An 18,565-nucleotide genomic window follows, 5' to 3' on the forward strand; every position below is an offset into this window, starting at 1 on the left:
TTTGCAGCTCATAGAGTAGAAGGACCGATGAGCTTGTTTCTCCTACAGTATTGGGCAGAATTTAATCAAACTTGGACACCATGGCATGATGACAGCAAACACCAAAATGATCACCATTTTGGGTTATTACCAAATATCCCAAAGGTTTTTTTTATAGGGACTCATCACTCCAGCTGGACTATTGATCAGGATTTAATCAAATTTAGATACAATGATCACGTAATTGATCACCAAAGGCATATTTTTCATTTTATGAGCAATAACCTGGATCGTTTGCTGAATGCACTGTGCCAGTGATGTGCTAGTTTTAGGAAAATGTTGTTGGATAGCCTTGGCTCAGAAGGTAGAGCATGTCATCTACCAATCGGAGGTTGCTGGTTGGCTGCTCCAGTCTGCATGCCAATGTACCCTTGGCCAAGATACTGAAGCCAGAGTTGCTGTCAGTGTGTTCATTGGAGTGTGGATGTTGGATAGAAAGCACTCAGACAAAGAAAAAAGTGTGTGTTTGTGTGAATGGCTGAATGAGATGTCTCAAGTATAGTAGAAAAGCTCCATATATGACTAACTAGTCCATTTGCCTGTCCATTTGTGTATTTGATGCCTTGTGCAACGTCACAATGTCGATACATAATGCAATTTGTTCAGATATAAACAGAAATCTCCATGTTCATACTTTCATATCAAAGATCTGACTGTGGAAAGGGAATTGGTTCCGGAAAACATCAGAGTTATATTTAATCTTATGAAAATTGATTTACTTTTTTTTTTCTTCTTCTTTTCACAAATGACTTGAGTTTGTCTTTTAAATGCTGTTGTATCCATCCATTCAGTAATGCATTTTAAACTGCCTGTCCAGGTCTGAGCTGTCTGGGCCTCTCAAGCTAGCTGAGAGATACAATCCCTACAGCATGTGCTGGGTTTGTCATACCCGAAGCATCTCATCTAGGTGATACTCAGGAGGCATCCTAGCCAGATGCTTCAACCATCTCAACTGCTTCCACTGGGCTTGAGTAGAGCCTTTATTCCTCCACACCAAAATGACCTCAGCCCAGACACTCTTCGAAGGAGGCTAATTTCCGCCACTTCCTATCACTACTCAGTTATTGCCAATAGGTGATTGTAGGAACATAGATTCACCAGTAAAGTGAAAGCTTTGCCTTTGTGCTCACCTTTAAACAGCATTTACATTACTGTAGATGCTGTGCTTATTTCTCAGTCTCCCACTCCACTCTTCCCTCACTCATGCACAAATCTTTGAGATATTTGCCCTCCTTTGCTTGAGGCAGGCACTTGTTACCAACCTGGAGTGGGAAATCCATCCTTTACCGGGTGGGAACCACGGCATCTGACTTGGAGGCGCTAATCCATGCCAGTTTGTAATGTGCTGCAAACATCCCCACTGGGAGCTGTAGCCCATAGCAGAGTGAAGCCAGCAGAGACATGAACATGACCAATGAACATGACACCCTGTGCCATTTGGCTACGCCTAGAAATTCTGTTCATAATAGTAATGAACAGAATCGGAGACAAAGGGCAGCCCTGGTGGAAAACAAGCCTACCTTATTGCCAGAAAGATGAACCCAATGACCCATAATCATGAAGCAACCCCTGAGGGGGCACAGTTGAATTGCTTCTTCAAGTCAGCAAAAGTATCTGTAGAGTAGTTGGGGGCAATACCCCACACACATTCATCTATCATCATAGAGGGCACAGAGCTGGTCCAGTGCTCTGCAACCAGGTTGAAAACCACATTACTCCTGTGAATGGAGGTGGACTTTTCTCCACAGGGGAAGGGAAGCTAAAAAGTGTGATTTCCTGTTGAAGTTTATACCTCTGGCTCCCCACGGCCTACAGTGTGGTCAGAGAACTGCTTTCACCTCCCGAGTTATCTGACTTGAGGTTGCTAGATTTTCTTCAAGACTTATGGGAATCTTGTTCCATGGCTCTATGTACCAAACCCCTCCCACACTCGAGTTGGCGTAGTTGGCGGCTAAGAACGCTGTCTTCTGCCAGTACCAGTCAGCTGCTTTCAGAGTTGCACAAGTTAAGCAGTCTTGAAAGAATCCCTCCCTTTTGATTGAGAACTCCCTTCACTTATGTCCATCTTCTGCCAGAAGCCATCGTAGGCGGATACTGCGTCAGGCACCAACAACTTTATAATCACAGTTCTGTACATCTGCGTCAGCAATGGAGGTGTGGTACACGGTTCATTCAGACTACATGACCCCAGCTTCCCCAAGGATGCTGTTGACATGCCTCTGCCAGAAGCTCTAAGAGCACCCTGACTATACGTTGAGGTGTACTCGATCTGTCCATTGCTGCTGTTGCTTACACCTTCTCTGTTTCCACAGGTTTGTAGACTCAGGTGAGATGATGGAAAGCTTCCCCTACAGAACCAAAGCACTTTTTGCATTTGAGGAAATAGACGGGGTGGACGTTTGTTTCTTCGGAATGCACGTCCAGGAGTACGGCTCAGAGTGCCCCTTTCCAAATACCAGGTAACACGGGCAAAATGTTAGAGGCATTGCTCTAAGTTTCCTTTTAGTTTGTGTGCATTATTCTCACATCACATATTCTGTATCTCTTTTTCAGACGGGTTTACATATCATACCTCGACAGTATTCACTTCTTCAGACCGCGTTTGCTAAGGACTGCAGTATACCATGAGATCTTAATAGGATACCTGGAGTATGTGAAAAAACTTGGGTGGGTAAAAAGTAACTTTATGCAGTGTTGCATTTTAGCTCCTTTCAGTCATGTATTGATGCATGTTTAATTCTTCTAAGTGCTAAGTGAGTCATAACTTAATTCCTGACCAGGTATGTGACGGGTCACATTTGGGCCTGCCCACCCAGTGAAGGAGATGACTATATTTTCCACTGCCACCCTCCGGACCAGAAGATCCCCAAGCCCAAAAGGCTTCAAGAGTGGTACAGAAAAATGCTGGACAAGGCTTTTGCTGAAAGAATCATACATGATTACAAGGTCAGAAAATTATACCAGTAAAAATAACTTTGTAACCACCTGTGCATGTTATGTTTCTCAAGACATTCCCAGCTATAATTAACATTTTGAAGTCTGGTGTTGGCGGCAGGCGGTTACCACGCTGTTCAGCTGAACTAACGTAGTTTGCTTTAGGAATATAAATGATTATCTTGTAAGACTCTGGAGTGGCTGATGGGCACATTTACACTGGAATATCAGTGAATTAACATTTATTACCAAACGACTTAGACTTGATGTACACTCTGATGGGAGTGACTCCCCCCCCCCCCCCCCCCCCCCCCCCTCATTTTTCATAAATCCAACTTCCAACTTGACCCAATTAGAAGCTCTTGTTGCCCAATTCCATGATAAGAGCCTTTGTGTGTCTGTGTTCAGGACATTTTCAAGCAGGCAACAGAAGACAGGCTGACCAGTGCCTACGAGCTGCCGTACTTTGAGGGTGACTTTTGGCCTAATGTACTGGAGGAGAGCATCAAGGAGCTGGAGCAGGAAGAGGAAGAAAGGAAAAAGGAGGAGAACACAGCCTCCTCTGAGACAACAGAGGTGAGTTTGATGGATACATGGATTCAGAATATTTTTATTAATGAAAGAAAGCCTCTTCTGATCCCAGAATCAACAGCCCAGTGTTTTAAGTCCTTTGTCTCGCCCCAGATTGTATCATTCTCAACTACCCATTATATAAATGCTTTTGGCTTTCTGGCACTGTATAAACCACTCTGCTTAATTGCATAATCTCATCTTGCCTGTTGTGCAATCTCAACTTCTCTAAATGTCCATGTGTGTCTTTTTACAAGGGAGCCCAAGCTGACAGCAAGAATGCCAAAAAGAAGAATAACAAGAAAACCAACAAAAACAAGAGCAGCGTCAGTCGAGCCAATAAGAAAAAGCCTGGAATGCCAAATGTAGCCAATGATCTGTCCCAGAAGCTCTATGCCACAATGGAGAAACATAAGGAGGTGGGAAACCCTAGCAACTATAACAGATTTTTTTTTTTTTTTTGTCTCTGCTAAATGAATAAAATTTCATTTCATGTAACATTTCAGTAACTTGACTCTTGTTTTAAAGCTTGGGGAAAAAATTCAGACAAAGCTGGTAGATTGTTGTGTGTGAAATTCTAAGTACAGAGCAGCGTCTCTCTTACTGTGCTGCTTCCTGAGGATAATTGAATTCCACATGAAAATTTTCTTCCACACAAGAGTTATGGAATTTGTCACATTGCACTACACTTCAGCAATGCCTATAGCTAACAGTGTTGCTTCCCCTCCTGCCACCAGGTATTTTTTGTTATCCACCTCCATGCTGGGCCAGTCATTAACACCTTGCCACCCATCATGGACCCTGACCCTCTGCTGACTTGTGACCTGATGGATGGACGTGATGCGTTTCTGACCTTGGCCAGGGACAAGCACTGGGAGTTCAGCTCACTGAGAAGGTGTAAATGGAGCACAATGTGCATGCTGGTGGAGCTGCACAACCAAGGCCAGGACCGCTTTGTGTACACTTGCAATGAGTGCAAGCACCATGTCGAGACTCGCTGGCACTGCACAGTTTGTGAGGTAAGATACAGTTGTGATCATTGACCGTGTTTTAAAAGCAACATCTGCATCGGTTTTGAATTAACACCTAGTTTACATTTTTAACTAAGGTTAATGTCATCTCTCTCCCCTCTCATCAGGACTATGACCTATGCATTAACTGCTACCACACTAAAGGCCATGATCACCAAATGGTGAAGTGGGGTCTGGGCTTGGATGATGACAGCAATGGTCAAGGTGGAGAGGCCTCCAAGAGCCCTCAGGAGAGTCGACGCCTTAGTATCCAGCGCTGTATCCAGTCCCTGGTGCACGCCTGCCAGTGCCGCAATGCCAACTGCTCTTTGCCGTCCTGCCAGAAGATGAAGAGGGTGGTTCAGCACACCAAAGGTTGCAAGCGCAAGACCAATGGTGGCTGTCCTGTGTGCAAGCAGCTCATCGCTTTATGTTGCTATCATGCCAAGCACTGTCAGGAGAACAAGTGTCCCGTGCCCTTCTGTCTCAACATCAAACACAAGCTTCGACAACAGCAGCTGCAGCACAGGCTTCAGCAGGCTCAAATGATGCGTCGCAGAATGGCCACCATGGCTGGAAGGGGTATGCCTATGCCATCTCCACCTACCTTAAATGCCCCAGACACTCCAAATTCTGTGCAGCAGCCTAATACACCCCAGACTCCCCAGCCCATGTCCAACCAGCCCCAACAACAGCAACCACCAAACCCCACCAATATGTCCCAAGGCTTTCCCAGCAACGGCCGCAGCAGTCAGCCTCCAACACCAGTGCCGCAAGGTAAACCGGGGCCTCAGTCATCCCCTCTCCATCAACAGCAGTCACCCATGCCCAACATGCCGCACCAACAGCAGCCTCCACAGCCTCGCCAGCAGCAGCAACCGCAGGAGTCATTGATGGAAGCCCTGAAGGTGGCCAGACAGATCGAGATGTTAGCTAAGTCAAAGCAGCCGCAGCAGCAACAGCAGCAGCAGCAGCAGCAGAAGCAACAGAATTATGCAATGAATGGGATGCCAATGAACCACCCACGCATGATGGGGCCCATGCCAAGCCAAATGCAGATGATGCAGGGGCCACGCGGGCCCCAGGTGATGCAGCAGGGCCAGTGGGGTCCGGGGATGCAGAATCCCCAGGGTCATCAGCCACAGGTTCCTCCTCAACAAGGCCCCATGCCCCCTCAGCAGCCTCAGGGAAACCCAATGCCCCAGCAAGGTCAGCCCATGCAGAGGCCCATGATGCCCCAGCAAGGTCACCAGATGTCTGGGGTCATGCCTACACAGGGCTCCTCACAGCAGGGCATGACACCACAGCGACAAAACATGCCCCGAGGTATGGCGGGTAACATTGCTCCAAGTGCCCTGCGGGAGCTATTGGACACCCTAAAATCACCCAGCTCCCCACAGCAGCAACAGCAGGTCCTGAGCATCCTCAAGTCTAACCCCCACCTCATGGCCGCCTTCATTAAACAGAGGACGGCAAAATACCAAGCCAACCAACCACAGCAGCAGGCCCAACAGCAGAACCCTCAGGCCATGCTAGGATCCCAGCCAGGAATGCACACAATGGTGGGCATGGCAAACCAGGTGCAAAGGCCAGGAATGGCACCTCAACAGCAGCCTCCTCAGCAGGTGGGACCCCAGGGAATGCCATCCATGGGCACCCAAGGCCAGATGGTACCAAACGGAAATCAAATGTTCCGCAGACAGCAAATTCTTAGGCAGCAGCAGTTGCAACAGCAGCAGCTGCTGCTGCAACAGCAACAGCAGCTGCAGCAACAACAGCAGCTGCAGCAACAGCAGCTGCAGCAGCAGCAGCAGCTGCAGCAGCAACAGCAGCAGCAGCAGCTGCAGCAACAACAGCAGCAGCAGCAGCTGCAGCAACAACAACAGCAGCAGGGAGGTTTGCCTCCAGCCCATGGGCAGTTCCCCCAACAGCAGCCGGGACCAGGAAGCTATATCCGTATGCAGCAGCAGCAGCACATGGCTATGCAAGGAGGTGGGGGGCCTATGGGACCGCTCCCTCCCACATCTCAAATGGGCCAACCTGGGATGGGAATGGATGGACAGCAGAACTTCCAGCAACGCATGCTTCAGCAGCAACAGCATCAGATGATGAAGCAGCAGATGGGCTCTTCGGCACAGGCCAACTCGATGAGTCCACAGCCTCACATGCTCCAAGGCCAAGCCCAGGCAGGAGCTCACCTACCTGGCCAGACAATGGCAAATACCCTGGGAAGCCAGGTACGCTCTCCAGCCCCAGTGCAATCGCCCCGCCCACCTTCGCAGCAGGCACCTCATTCCAGTCCCTCCCCTCGGATACAACCCCAGCCGTCACCTCAGCATGGCGCACTTCACTCCAACTCTCCCCATCCCAGCTTAGGAGGTCCCATGTCAGGGTCCATGGAGCAGGGTCACATGGGAACACCAGAGCAGAGCGCCATGCTCCCGCAGCTTAACACACCAAACCGAGGGGGGTTGAGTAGTGACATGGGTATGGTGGGTGACACGACGGGAGACACACTAGAGAAATTTGTTGAAGGATTGTAGCATTTTGAGACAGAAGAAAGGCATTGTTCTGTTTTCAGCTGCAACATTTTTCTATTTGCTGATGTAAAAAGCTAAAAGAAATCACAAAATAAATTAGTCTTACGAGGCCTACGGACTGTGAACCAAGGACTACTTTTTCAAGTACACAGAGTGATTTAATAATTGCTGTTGAAGAAACAACAAAGACACAATGAATATATTTTTGGTTCAGACCAGCCTTGCAAGATTTTGCCCTGGTCTTTGTGTTTTAATTTGTTTTTCATTTGTTATTCTCTGGTATTGACTTTTTTAAAAAACCTTCTCTAAAAAAAAAAATTTCATTTTATTATTTTTTATTTTGTACGTTTGCAAATTAATATTGTATTTGTGTAAAGAAGACTGTAAAATTATTTGTGTGGGAATTGTTTTTGCCAGGCTTCACCTCTTGCTCAGTTTCTCTGTTCCTGGCTAATTTATTCTAATATGCCATTTTTCAAAAAGGACTGCCTTTAGGAAAGCCTTAATTTCTTTCCTGTTTGCAGAGTCTAAAGGAGATTAACGTATTTGTATAGATCTAGGAACTATTGCACACACCCAAACACAATTTGCAGGTTGAAGGTAAACCTGCGTTGACTCTTCATGTTCACAGGTGCAGGAATGTTCTTTTTACTGGCCTGGGCCCAGTGTTCGTCTTGCAGATGTTCAAAGATTGCTTTGTCTCTCCTTCAGTCTAAAGAAATTCTCATTAAGTCCTAAACCTCTTTCGCCTGTGGTGGGAAATTATCTTGTTTGACTGCTGATTTGTGTTCAGAGAGTTTTGTGCATCATTTTCTCTCGCATTAAACTTGACTTGATGATGAACTATTCTCTAATGTAAATCATGCAGGTGGACAGTACTGTAAATATGCAGAAATGAAATCACTGTACAAATTGGTTCAAATGGCTCATTTCGTACTTATATACCATATTGTTAAATAAACCTGTGTGCCACAGACTCTGCCTCGAATCTTTCTGCATGGGGGAAATTCGTATGTGTTCAGCAGCTGGGCTGATTTTTATTTGCTCAATCATTTCTCTATATTAAAAAATAAATAAATAAAACGATCCATTAGATTTTCATCAGTTGCGTGTGGAAGCTTGTTTGGGCCACTGAAGAATTTGTTTTGGTTTTTTTTTTTTTTTTTGGGGGGGGGGGTTGCCCTCCTTAAGTCAAGGTTTCAGGTAAATTCAAATGATCACTGACATTTCAAATTTAGTTGGACATTAACATTTTGAAATGTGTAACCTGAAATTTTGAGAGATGATGAAATTATGAGATGTGTAACTTAAAGTTTTAAACTGATAACCTGAAGTTATTGAGATATGTGAACTGGAATATTGTGAAATGTAACTCAAATTTTGAAATAACCTGAAAATTCGAGGTAAGATTTTGAGAAAACTGAATTTTTATGTAGGTAAGAGGACAAATTGAAATATAAAACTTGAAATTTGGAGATGGGTAATTTGAAATTTTTGTTTTATTTTTTTCCCCCAGTGGTAAAGACAAGCTTTCATAGTTTCCAAGAGTTTATTTTGATGTGAGAACAGGATCAAGAAAAATCTTCACATTTAAAAAATATTGAACCATCAGATTTTTGCCATTGACAATTTGAAATGTAACAAATTGTTGCAAAAAAAAAAAAAATGCTGCTTGCATGAACATAACGCACTACTTTTACATTCTGTTTGACCTTGAATTGTAAATTGGGAACAAAGAAAAAAATCTAAATTTTAAGTAATCAGAAAACTCTAATAAATAACCGTACTAAAGATGAATATAAATATATACACATATAATATACACAGGTGATTAGCCGTGTATTATGACATAAAATTATGCACTTACAGTTTAAAGAGCATCCTATTCTCATCAGGCAGATTGCGGTCGGCCTTTTGGCGTCATTATCGCGCGCAGTCGCAGGTCCTTTTTCCGCTGTAGTTCAGCGTGTGTCCCTGTCGGTCAGTTGACCTGTCATTTGTTTCGTCTTTGGGTCCCACCTGAGTGTCAGCATGTCCCGCTGTCTCGCGCTGGCTCGGTTCGCTCTCGGTTCCTCTCAGAGGGCCAGCTCCCGGCTGGTGTCATCTACACGCGGGCTGAGCAGCCGACCTGTCTCGCGCTCCTTGACTGGAGGTAAGCTGTGCTTATTAGCCAGCCAAGTTAGCCTAGCCGCCTAGCTGACAGCACCAAGATTTCAGTTAAATGTAAACTCTGCTTCGGCTAACCTTTGTGGCCATGTTTTATAAACTAACCTGCGGCTCACGTGTCTTACAGTAGAAACCGATTAACGGTTAAAAATGAATTTAAAGCGATTCGCTTATAAATTTTATTGCATGGTTACATCACACTAAACACAATAGATTTCATTTATCGTTTAATATCCCCCATCTTTGAGGAAAGCTTACAGAAGTACCATACCATAAACCCCTGAGAACCGAGGAAAAAAAGTGTCTTTCAGTTGAACCTTTTTGGTAATTTCCTGCCTCTTTGGAGCAAAAAGAGGCCACCCAAACAAATAAGATATAATTGAAAAGGCCAGGATGTTCTCAATTGAGAGGACACCAGGACTTAACGTTACTGTTACACAAACACTTAAAAACACAAAGGTGAGACCCTTATTTTTTTTTGAAAGAAGGCTCATGCACACTGCTCAAACGAGTAAATCCATTTCACCTGCTTTGTTTCAAATCAAAGTGGCAGCAAGATGGAGCCCCCCTCCCCAAAATAAGCAATGGTTGTGCAGATGTTGACTACAGACCCTTGCTCGGAACTTACTTTTCTCTAGTTTTGCTTTTTGCTGGTGTCTTTGTGAGTCCTGGTAGCATGAGACGTCACCTACAGCCCAACTGCAAAAGCCCGATCCTCTCTATGCTTTAATCTGCTTCTCAGTACACCTGGATACAGGAGTCGAGCTACAGCATTTTGAACAAGCAAGAGATGTGAACGCAGAGCCTGACTAATGCCCAAATATAAGCTAGTGTGATAACTAAGCCTGGATGACACGAAGCCATGAATCACTTTCTTGAAGGTCTGTTTTGCTGTAGGCAGCATTCGGGCATTGTTTGGGTAAACTTGTGGCCTCAGAGGGTTAAGTAGATCCTGATTAGAGAGATGATGAGGGATCTAAAATGCTACTGCTTCCCTGTTAAATGGCCTCACCATCTTTACTTGTCATGCCATCAGGTTTGTCGGTTGGACAGCTGCAGAGGTGGAGCAGTCGCCCCAGGGTGTGGAGTTCGCAGCAGGCCTGCCTTGGCGTTAGCCCACAGTATTATTACAGCACCCAGGAAGCAGAGAAAGAGCCAGAGGAGGAGCCTCTGCACAATATCATCAGTGATACAGAGGCTGTGCAAGGTACTGGGACAGCTGCAGACATATTTCCTATGAAAGCTTGTTCTCAAATTCTGAATGTTGCTCTGCCTTTGATCTTTCAGGTAGTTTCCACAAACATGAGTTTCAGGCTGAAACCAAAAAGCTGCTGGATATTGTCGCCAGGTCCCTGTACTCAGAGAAAGAGGTGATGTAAAGTTGGACAAAAGCTACTATCATTACAGTTTACCTTCACTGCTCTCCTCTGACTGACTTGTCTTTCTTTCAGGTCTTTATCAGGGAGCTCATCTCTAACGGCAGCGACGCACTGGAAAAACTGCGCCACAAATTGATATCAGCAGGTGGTGAAACGGCTCCAATGGAGATCCACCTGCAGAGTGATGCAGCAAAGGGCACCTTCACCATTCAGGTACACCTGTTTACTGACTTTAGAAGTTTTGGACAAGTTTTAGAACAGGAAGAGTAACATTAGATCAGAAAGCGAGTCGTAATCCTAGCAGATCAGCTGAGCTCGGTGCCAGCAAAACACCAGCCGATGGCTCAGCTGTTACCTTTCCATGTATCCAGTCTTAACCAGGATAATTCTAAATTTGTTCAAGCTGCTTTGCAACCCATCTCCACCCCAGGTCCTCCTCTTTTCTTGCATTGTTACTTACTTAAATCAGTAGCATATCTCTGCTTTTTGTCCTGAGATCCATACAGCCAGCTATAAATAACTATAGCAGGTTGTTCCTAGTGCTTCTAGTGCACTTGAAGCCCTGAGATGGTTTACTGCCCCCTGCTGGTAAATGGGATACAACACACTAGGATAGCTTAACTCTTGAGTGACTGATTTCTATATTCAAACAGGACACAGGAATCGGCATGAACAAGGATGAGCTGGTGTCTAACCTGGGCACTATCGCCCGCTCTGGTTCTAAGGTGAGTGCTTCATTGTGACATTACTTATCTGATATAGCGCTCCTGTTTGGCTTTTAAAATGCAGCATTGTGTTTTCTGATGCTCACTCCTTCTGTCATTATTGTAACTTTCTCCCCACTGTAGGCGTTTTTGGACGCTCTTCAGAACCAGGCGGAGGCCAGCAGCACCATCATTGGTCAGTTTGGTGTTGGATTCTACTCCGCCTTCATGGTGTCCGACCGCGTGGACGTGTACACTCGCTCGTCTGAGCCCGATGCACCTGGATACAAGTGGTCCTCAGATGGGTGAGAGCAAAGAGTGGCTGTAGAGAGGTATCCTTGGTTTGAGAAGGGCTGCTGTGAATCAGAAGTGTAATCCTCAATATTTCACATGGTCTCCCTCAGCTCTGGGGTTTTTGAGATTGCTGAAGCCACCGGCGTTCAACAAGGAACAAAAATCGTGCTCCACCTGAAAGACGACTGCAAGGAGTTTTCCTCTGAGGACAGAGTTAAAGGTAAAAGTGCTGTCGCTGCTTTGGTAACTGTAGGACGGCTGCAGTGAGGAGACGTATTCATGCATCAGTACTTATTGTTTCTGTTTCAGAGGTTGTAACAAAGTACAGCAACTTTGTAAGCTTCCCCATCTTTCTGAATGGACGGAGGCTCAACACTCTGCAGGTGAGCTGCTGTTCTTCTGTTTTGGATGCAAAGGTTGTCACTGAATGGTCCAACCTCACAAAATAAATGGCACAATTGTACAGTACTGTGTAAAAGTCTTTAGCCGCCCCTGATTTCTTGATATTTTGCCTCCAAGGAGCCAAACGTTTGCTCCTTGTGTTTGTCCTCGTACCTGACAATTTTAACCAGAATGTTTTTGTTTGTTTGCTTTTTAACCCTGACCTAGGAATTATTTATTAAAAGGCACTAACAAATAGTAAAACTATCGTTATTTCTTTATTTTATTTTACCTTAGTTTGTTGTACAAGTTCCAAAAAAACAATTCAGTTAGATTAAATGTTTTCAAAAGTGTAGTTTTTGCCGCTCAGCCCTGAAAGGCTCATGGGGTATTGTCATCACCCGACTGGGTGGACAGGCATGTGGTGTGGACACCTAAGTTTGTGAATTTAATAACTTGAGAAAGAGGTGACGTAGGAGCTTCAAATTGATACCATGGGGTGCATCTACTAAAATACCTGGACGAGTTCAAATCTTGGTGACCTCAACCTGAAAGTCACTGTAAGCTTTCCGAAAATCTGGTGTATGGGATAACTTAAGAACAAGACGACGTAGGATTTTGACATGAATACCATGGGTGTGTCTACTAGGAGGCTGAGGGGTAGCACTGTCAGTCATTAGTATTTATTTAGTTAAGTTGAATTTAACTGTAATAATCTTGGTGTCTGTTTATAACAGACGACTTGGCAAAGAACCCGTTTTATATTGTATTTTGTGGCATTTTGTTGCTAGCATAAAAATCCAAAGACAGCAGGCATAAAATAGTATTTTTGCACCAACAAGCTGATTCCCAAAGACCTCTCAGCCCAAATTTGATATACATCGTAGCTGTGTATGTTGTGCAGTTTCCTTAAAGAATTTTAGGCACCTGGGGAGGTGGGAGACAAAAGAAGAAGTATTAAAGAAATGTAATGATTTAACTGGTTTTTTTTTTACCTTTATTTATACAAGTAGTTTCATTTAGACTCAGTGTCTCATTTACAAGAGAGCCCTGTTTCAGACAAACATATTAAAATTACGACAATGAAAATAATAATTTTTAATAATCGCTGTCTGTCTTCCTTCAGGCTTTGTGGATGATGGAGCCGAAGGAGATCAGTGACTGGCAGCACGAGGAGTTCTACCGCTACATCGCTCAGGCTTACGACAAGCCACGCTACACTCTGCACTACCGCGCCGACGCCCCGCTTAACATCAGGAGCATCTTTTATGTCCCCGAAGCGGTGCGGAGTATTTCGCAATGCAAACTTTACTTCAGTTGCTGTTTGGTTGCAAAGCTCTGTGAGAATCTTCATTTAGGAAACCGGCTGGTGTTCAGGTCCAGTACTGATAGATGACGTAAACTTTACAGCTTTATAAATTGTTCTTTAGCGACCTTTCAGCAGTGTTGAGTCGAGGAAGCTGGTTTCCTGTAACGTGTGTGACAAAAGAATGTATTTGCCAACAGAAGCCATCCATGTTCGATGTGAGCAGGGAGATGGGGTCCAGCGTGGCTCTGTACAGCAGGAAGGTCCTGATTCAGACCAAAGCTACTGACATTTTGCCCAAGTGGCTGCGCTTCCTTCGAGGTTTGTTCCTCCTCGAATGCTTCTAGCATGCTCTGTATTTTTTTCTTCACGCAACACTTTGCAGAATGTTTTTGTTTTGTTTTTAGGTGTGGTGGACAGCGAGGACATCCCTCTGAATCTGAGCAGAGAGCTGCTGCAGGAGAGCGCCCTCATCAGGTACACTAGCAGTAATGCAGCTGTTTTAGGAATAAGTTTGGTTTAATGAAGGAAACGTACTGTACTCCATATCTGTATTTTTATTGTGGAACTTACTCTCCATTAATCAAATAACAGTCCCTCATGTCTCAGGCCACATCTGCATACATTTGCATTTTAACGGGGCGATAGTGGCTCAAGAGTTGGGGGTTCGTCTTGTAATCGGAAGGTTGCCGGTTCGAGCCCCGGCTTGGACAGTCTCTGTCGTTGTGTCCTTGGGCAAGACACTTCACCTGTTGCCTACTGGTGGTGGTCAGAGGGCCCGGTGGCGCCAGTGTCCGGCAGCCTCGCCTCTGTCAGTGCGCCCCAGGTGGCTGTGGCTACAATGTAGCTTGTAAAGCGCTATACAAATACAGACCATTTACCATTTTAAAACGGTGTTTTAAAAAAAGGGACTGAATTATCTCCCAACACGGCTGTAACCACGCATCTCATTGACCGCTCACCTTCTTCTGGAAACCGCTCCACACAGAGTTTCGTGACCTCAGAGGAAACGACTATAGTTCGTTACAAAAAAATCTCCTCTAAAATATGCATGTGCAAAATCAAAGCCATGACGGTAACCTGTGCTTTGACTATGCATTAAAATAGACGTTTGACATCACTAGAGCATATCAGCGGGAAGACTGACCCCTTACACTAAAACCGTGCAGTCAATTTTTCCGTTCTTCGCTTGTTCTCCCCTCGATGTTTGCTCATTCCTCTACCGTCTCCTTTCTTTAGGAAGCTTCGTGATGTTCTGCAGCAGAGGGTGATCCGCTTCCTGCTGGACCAGAGCAAAAAGGAGCCAGAGAAGTACAGCAAGTTCTTTGAGGACTACGGCCTCTTCATGAGGGAAGGCATCGTCACCACACAGGAACAAGATGTCAAGGTTTGCACCAGAGCTTTGCATTGAAATGACACAGAACTTTAAAGGTTAGCAGAAACACTTTGAGTCTGAGTCATGCTCCGTGCCCTCGCTCTTTGTAGGAGGATATCGCAAAGCTGCTGAGATTCGAGTCGTCGGCTTTGCCGGCCGGCCAGCAGACCAATCTGATGGAGTACGCGTCCCGCATGAAGGCAGGCACACGTAACATCTACTACCTGTGTGCCCCCAACAGACATCTCGCAGAGCACTCCCCCTACTACGAAGCCATGAAGCAGAAGGACATGGAGGTAAGACTTGGACTCGAGTTAGCCAGCAGCCGGGTAACCCGAGCTGATCATTATCCTGATTAATCAACAACAGGTGCTGCTTAGAGCTTCACTATAACAAACTGCCGTGTCTCCATTTGCGTGCGTGCACGTATGCAGGTGCTCTTCTGCTACGAGCAGTTCGATGAGCTGACCCTGCTGCATCTCAGAGAGTTTGACAAGAAGAAGCTGATCTCAGTCGAGACCGACATCGTGGTCGATCACTACAAGGAGGAGAAGTATGAAGACAGCAAGCCAGGTGTGCCCGTCTTTCACAAGAGCCTCTCGCTGTTGCAGCTGTAGACTTGACTCCTGCTCATCGTCTTTTCTTCCTCGCAGCATCCGAGCGCCTGACGCAGGAGCAGGCTGACGACCTCATGGCCTGGATGAAGAACTCGCTTGGACCCCGTGTGACTAACATAAAGGTAAGAGAGGAACATTTGCATGCCTGAGATACCTGAAATGACTGTTTCTGAATTCGGCTGATGGGTTCTTGGAGGCTTGTTGGTCGTCTCTATCCGCACCTTCGATCGCTTTGTTTCCTTTCTTTTTTGTCCTTTTTCTTTCTGCACAGTTGTAGATTTGTAAAGTTTTGTGGGAAGAGCGTGAACTTTAGGTCCTGAAGGAGGGTATGATGGGAAAAGTTAAACACTTTTCTAAAGTGCTGGTTAAATCAGATTGGGAGCTGTGGTGAATGATCGGCTGATTTCCTGTCACGGACTCAATTTTAACCGTCGTGTCGGTAAATAAAAACCAATGATGTGGAAGCTTGCTTCCTCTATGTGAACTAAGCAAAGTGTGACTAATTCTGACACAGTTAGGGCGACTCGGACCTTAGTTTTTACGTTCGTAAACAGATTACAAGCCAACATCTTCACAGAAGCTCCAAAGCTTCACGTCAGGAATTTCAGGATGAAATCGACTTGAAAATGCGATTATTTGTGAGTTTGACTCAGTTTATAATGTGAATACATGAGAGACATCAAAGTTCAGCACAACCAGGCTTTCTTTGGCTCAACAAAACCTAAAACCCCAGGTGGAGAGAACGGGTATCACTACAGGAGTAATCAGCTTTCTGCTTCAGGCTCTGTATGAGGAGCTTTGTGGGTCATGGGACTCTTCTTTCACACAGTGATCAGTATGAGTAGCACCTGCTCTAATCACAGATGTTATCAGAGGGTGATAATGAAATGGTGATTAAAAATCTATAAGGAACATAAAACACACAAAAAGGACGAGACAGTCCGAGCAGAGGACAGAAGATCGTTAATCAGAGGACAGGAAATCACCTGATTGGATTTTTCTCTGTACAGAGTAGTAATAAAAACATTTTAAGTTAATCATTTTAATTGCTTAATTATTATCAGTGCTAATAAGGTGACGGCTGCACATTAAAGGCCTGAAACTTTAAACTACATTTAAACATTTAAGGTGACTGTCACACAGCGTGGGAATCGATTTGGCTGAAAACGATTTGGCACATTAGAATCAGGTTTCACATCATCACCTGTGGCGGCAGACGGCCGCCCCTCGCTGAGCCCGTTTCTGCTGGAGGCTTCTTCCTGTTAAAAGGGAGTTTTTCCTTCCCACTGTCGACAGAGTGCTTGCTCACAGGAACTCACCTGATTTTTGGGGTTTTCTCTGTAATTTTGCAGGGTGTTTAACCTTAACTGTTGTTGTGATTTGGTGCTATATGAATAAAACTTTAAGGGAAATGAACATTTACACATTTCCTGCATCATTAAATGGACATTCCAGTAACAATGGGCGTCACAGTTTGTCCTCGGTTTTGGTAACAACCATTTCATGTTAAGCACCTTTAGAAACAGATTTAAACGTCTCTTTGTTACCACCGTGTGCTGTAGTTAATTTTCTCCTCTGGCACTTTAGCTGACGCCTCGTCTGGACACCCACCCGGCCATGATCACAGTGCTGGAAATGGGCGCCGCACGCCACTTCCTCCGCACCCAGCAGCTGGCCCGCACTGCTGAGGAGAGAGCCCAAATACTGCAGCCCACACTGGAGATCAATGCAGGGTGTGTGTGTGGACAAATTGTACTGGGTGGAGAGTGGGAGAAAGTGGGTTTTTGTCCTCTTCTGACTGCGCTCTGCTTTCTCACAGACACAATCTGATCAAGAAGTTGTTCGCACTGAAGGACACAAACTCTGAGCTGGCTGGATTATTACTGGAGCAGGTACTGTGCTCAGTTATTTCATCTCTATTTGCTCTTTGCCCATTTTTTCCATTAATGATTTCTAAACCAAAAAAAACAAAAAACGCCATATCACAATTTTTAACACTTTCCTTATATTTAGAAGAACAAAAATGAAATGTCAAATGTGTTTTAATGAAAAAATAAAGGCTGCGTTGTAGTGCTGTCAGATACTGCAAATTTTGGTAAATACAGGGCTAATATTGCCAATACCGATACAATAAGCATGTTATTATCAGTGTAAAACGTTGCCCAGCCTTTCTCTGCAGGCAGGATGCCATTAGCTTGTTCACTGGAGAGATTTTATGGTAATTTGTTTTAACTGGTAGCAGTGCAGCTTCTATAGTTTTACTTTTATTTTTTTCCAGATCTATGACAATGCCATGATCGCAGCCGGCTTGAACGATGATCCTCGACCGATGATTTCCCGCCTCAACGACCTCCTGACCAAAGCTTTAGAGAAGCACTGAGAGCGGCCCGCAGACACACTCTGCTTTGGTGAAAGCGGCCTGTAGACTGGAGCATTCGCAGCAGCTCAATGGTCGATAAAGCCAGAGAACTAGACTTGATAAAGAATACGCCACCTCTTTTCCCCTCTCAAGACTTTCATTTCCACCGGTGCAGCAGGCGTGAAGGCTGAAACAGGAACTGCCTGAAGATTCTCCATAAACACTTCAGTGTCTCTGCGCTTTGTGTTCTTTGGTCCTGCCATTAACAGGACATGAAGGTCATGGTTGCACCGGTCTGTTGTTACAGTGTGACTTTGCCATTACACTCTTAGTGTACTTCCAGTTAATAGCCAGGCTCATTCTTAATCACATCATGAATACTCCAGGCTTCTCAGTGAGCGCTGAACTTCTGATGTGCTGCTGCCAGCTGGACTCATCTTAAATATCTGATATTTTTCCAAGTTTGGATTTATAAGCTTTATTGGTCTTCCTTTTGGAAATGTGCCACTTCTAAGTTTCCAGGTAATCTGGTTTTTCAGAGTAACAACCTCGTCTTTGAGGTACAAATTGTGCAGAAAAACGTTGTCCAGCTCAACCACAAGGACACTTAAGAGTAAATCTTCACCTCTCAGCACATTTGAAATTCAGCCTGGTAGTTTGTAATCTTTCGCTGTTCTCACTTTTTTTGCTTGAACCATTTTTCTTACGCTCGTTAGTTTTGCGGTGTTAAAATGTTTCTGAGCAGCGGTTTGCGCTCGTACTCTGAGACTCTGCTGCATTCAGGAAGCGGTAAACGTCATTTCAGATAGTGTGAGGATTTATGGAGTCTTGTCAGCAAATAAACACTGATTCAACATAATGCCCGGTTAAAGAAATGAAGCTGTAATCTGG

The 18,565-nt window shown here is 44.9% G+C and overlaps 2 protein-coding genes across 3 annotated transcripts in view; both read left to right on the forward strand.

The window, feature by feature from the left end:
* Window positions 1–8,069, forward strand: part of crebbpb (CREB binding lysine acetyltransferase b) — a 46,019-nt gene extending 37,950 nt beyond the window's left edge. For both annotated transcript variants that reach the window (XM_082529344.1, XM_082529345.1), the window contains exons 25-31: window positions 2,352–2,498; window positions 2,593–2,706; window positions 2,820–2,985; window positions 3,382–3,549; window positions 3,801–3,962; window positions 4,281–4,562; window positions 4,682–8,069. In XM_082529344.1, the coding sequence (XP_082385470.1) occupies window positions 2,352–2,498; window positions 2,593–2,706; window positions 2,820–2,985; window positions 3,382–3,549; window positions 3,801–3,962; window positions 4,281–4,562; window positions 4,682–7,096 (3,454 nt within the window). In that variant the 3' untranslated portion in view covers window positions 7,097–8,069. The remainder of the gene's footprint in view (window positions 1–2,351; window positions 2,499–2,592; window positions 2,707–2,819; window positions 2,986–3,381; window positions 3,550–3,800; window positions 3,963–4,280; window positions 4,563–4,681) is intronic.
* A 963-nt stretch (window positions 8,070–9,032) lies between these two features.
* Window positions 9,033–18,533, forward strand: trap1 (TNF receptor-associated protein 1). Its single transcript, XM_082529346.1, has 18 exons — window positions 9,033–9,245; window positions 10,296–10,466; window positions 10,547–10,629; window positions 10,711–10,851; window positions 11,292–11,363; window positions 11,487–11,647; window positions 11,747–11,856; window positions 11,946–12,019; window positions 13,144–13,299; window positions 13,524–13,644; window positions 13,731–13,800; window positions 14,563–14,710; window positions 14,809–14,994; window positions 15,133–15,271; window positions 15,352–15,437; window positions 16,903–17,048; window positions 17,135–17,207; window positions 17,594–18,533. The coding sequence occupies exons 1-18, from the start codon at window positions 9,125–9,127 to the stop codon at window positions 17,693–17,695; spliced, it is 2,160 nt and encodes a 719-aa protein (XP_082385472.1). The 5' UTR covers window positions 9,033–9,124; the 3' UTR covers window positions 17,696–18,533.
* Window positions 18,534–18,565: the final 32 nt, after the last annotated feature.

The sequence above is a fragment of the Aulonocara stuartgranti genome (genome assembly GCF_965226115.1).
Source record: "Aulonocara stuartgranti genome assembly, chromosome: 4".
NCBI lineage: Eukaryota > Metazoa > Chordata > Actinopteri > Cichliformes > Cichlidae > Aulonocara > Aulonocara stuartgranti.

What these genes read in the sequence shown, in the direction of transcription:
- trap1 (XM_082529346.1), top strand. Translation starts at nt 9,125, where the DNA reads ATGTCCCGCTGTCTCGCGCTGGCTCGGTTCGCTCTCGGTTCCTCTCAG. An exon ending in CCCTGTACTCAGAGAAAGAG is followed by an intron (nt 10,630 to 10,710) that starts GTGATGTAAAGT and finishes TCTTTCTTTCAG; the next exon opens with GTCTTTATCAGGGAGCTCAT. An exon ending in ACACTGGAGATCAATGCAGG is followed by an intron (nt 17,049 to 17,134) that starts GTGTGTGTGTGG and finishes GCTTTCTCACAG; the next exon opens with ACACAATCTGATCAAGAAGT.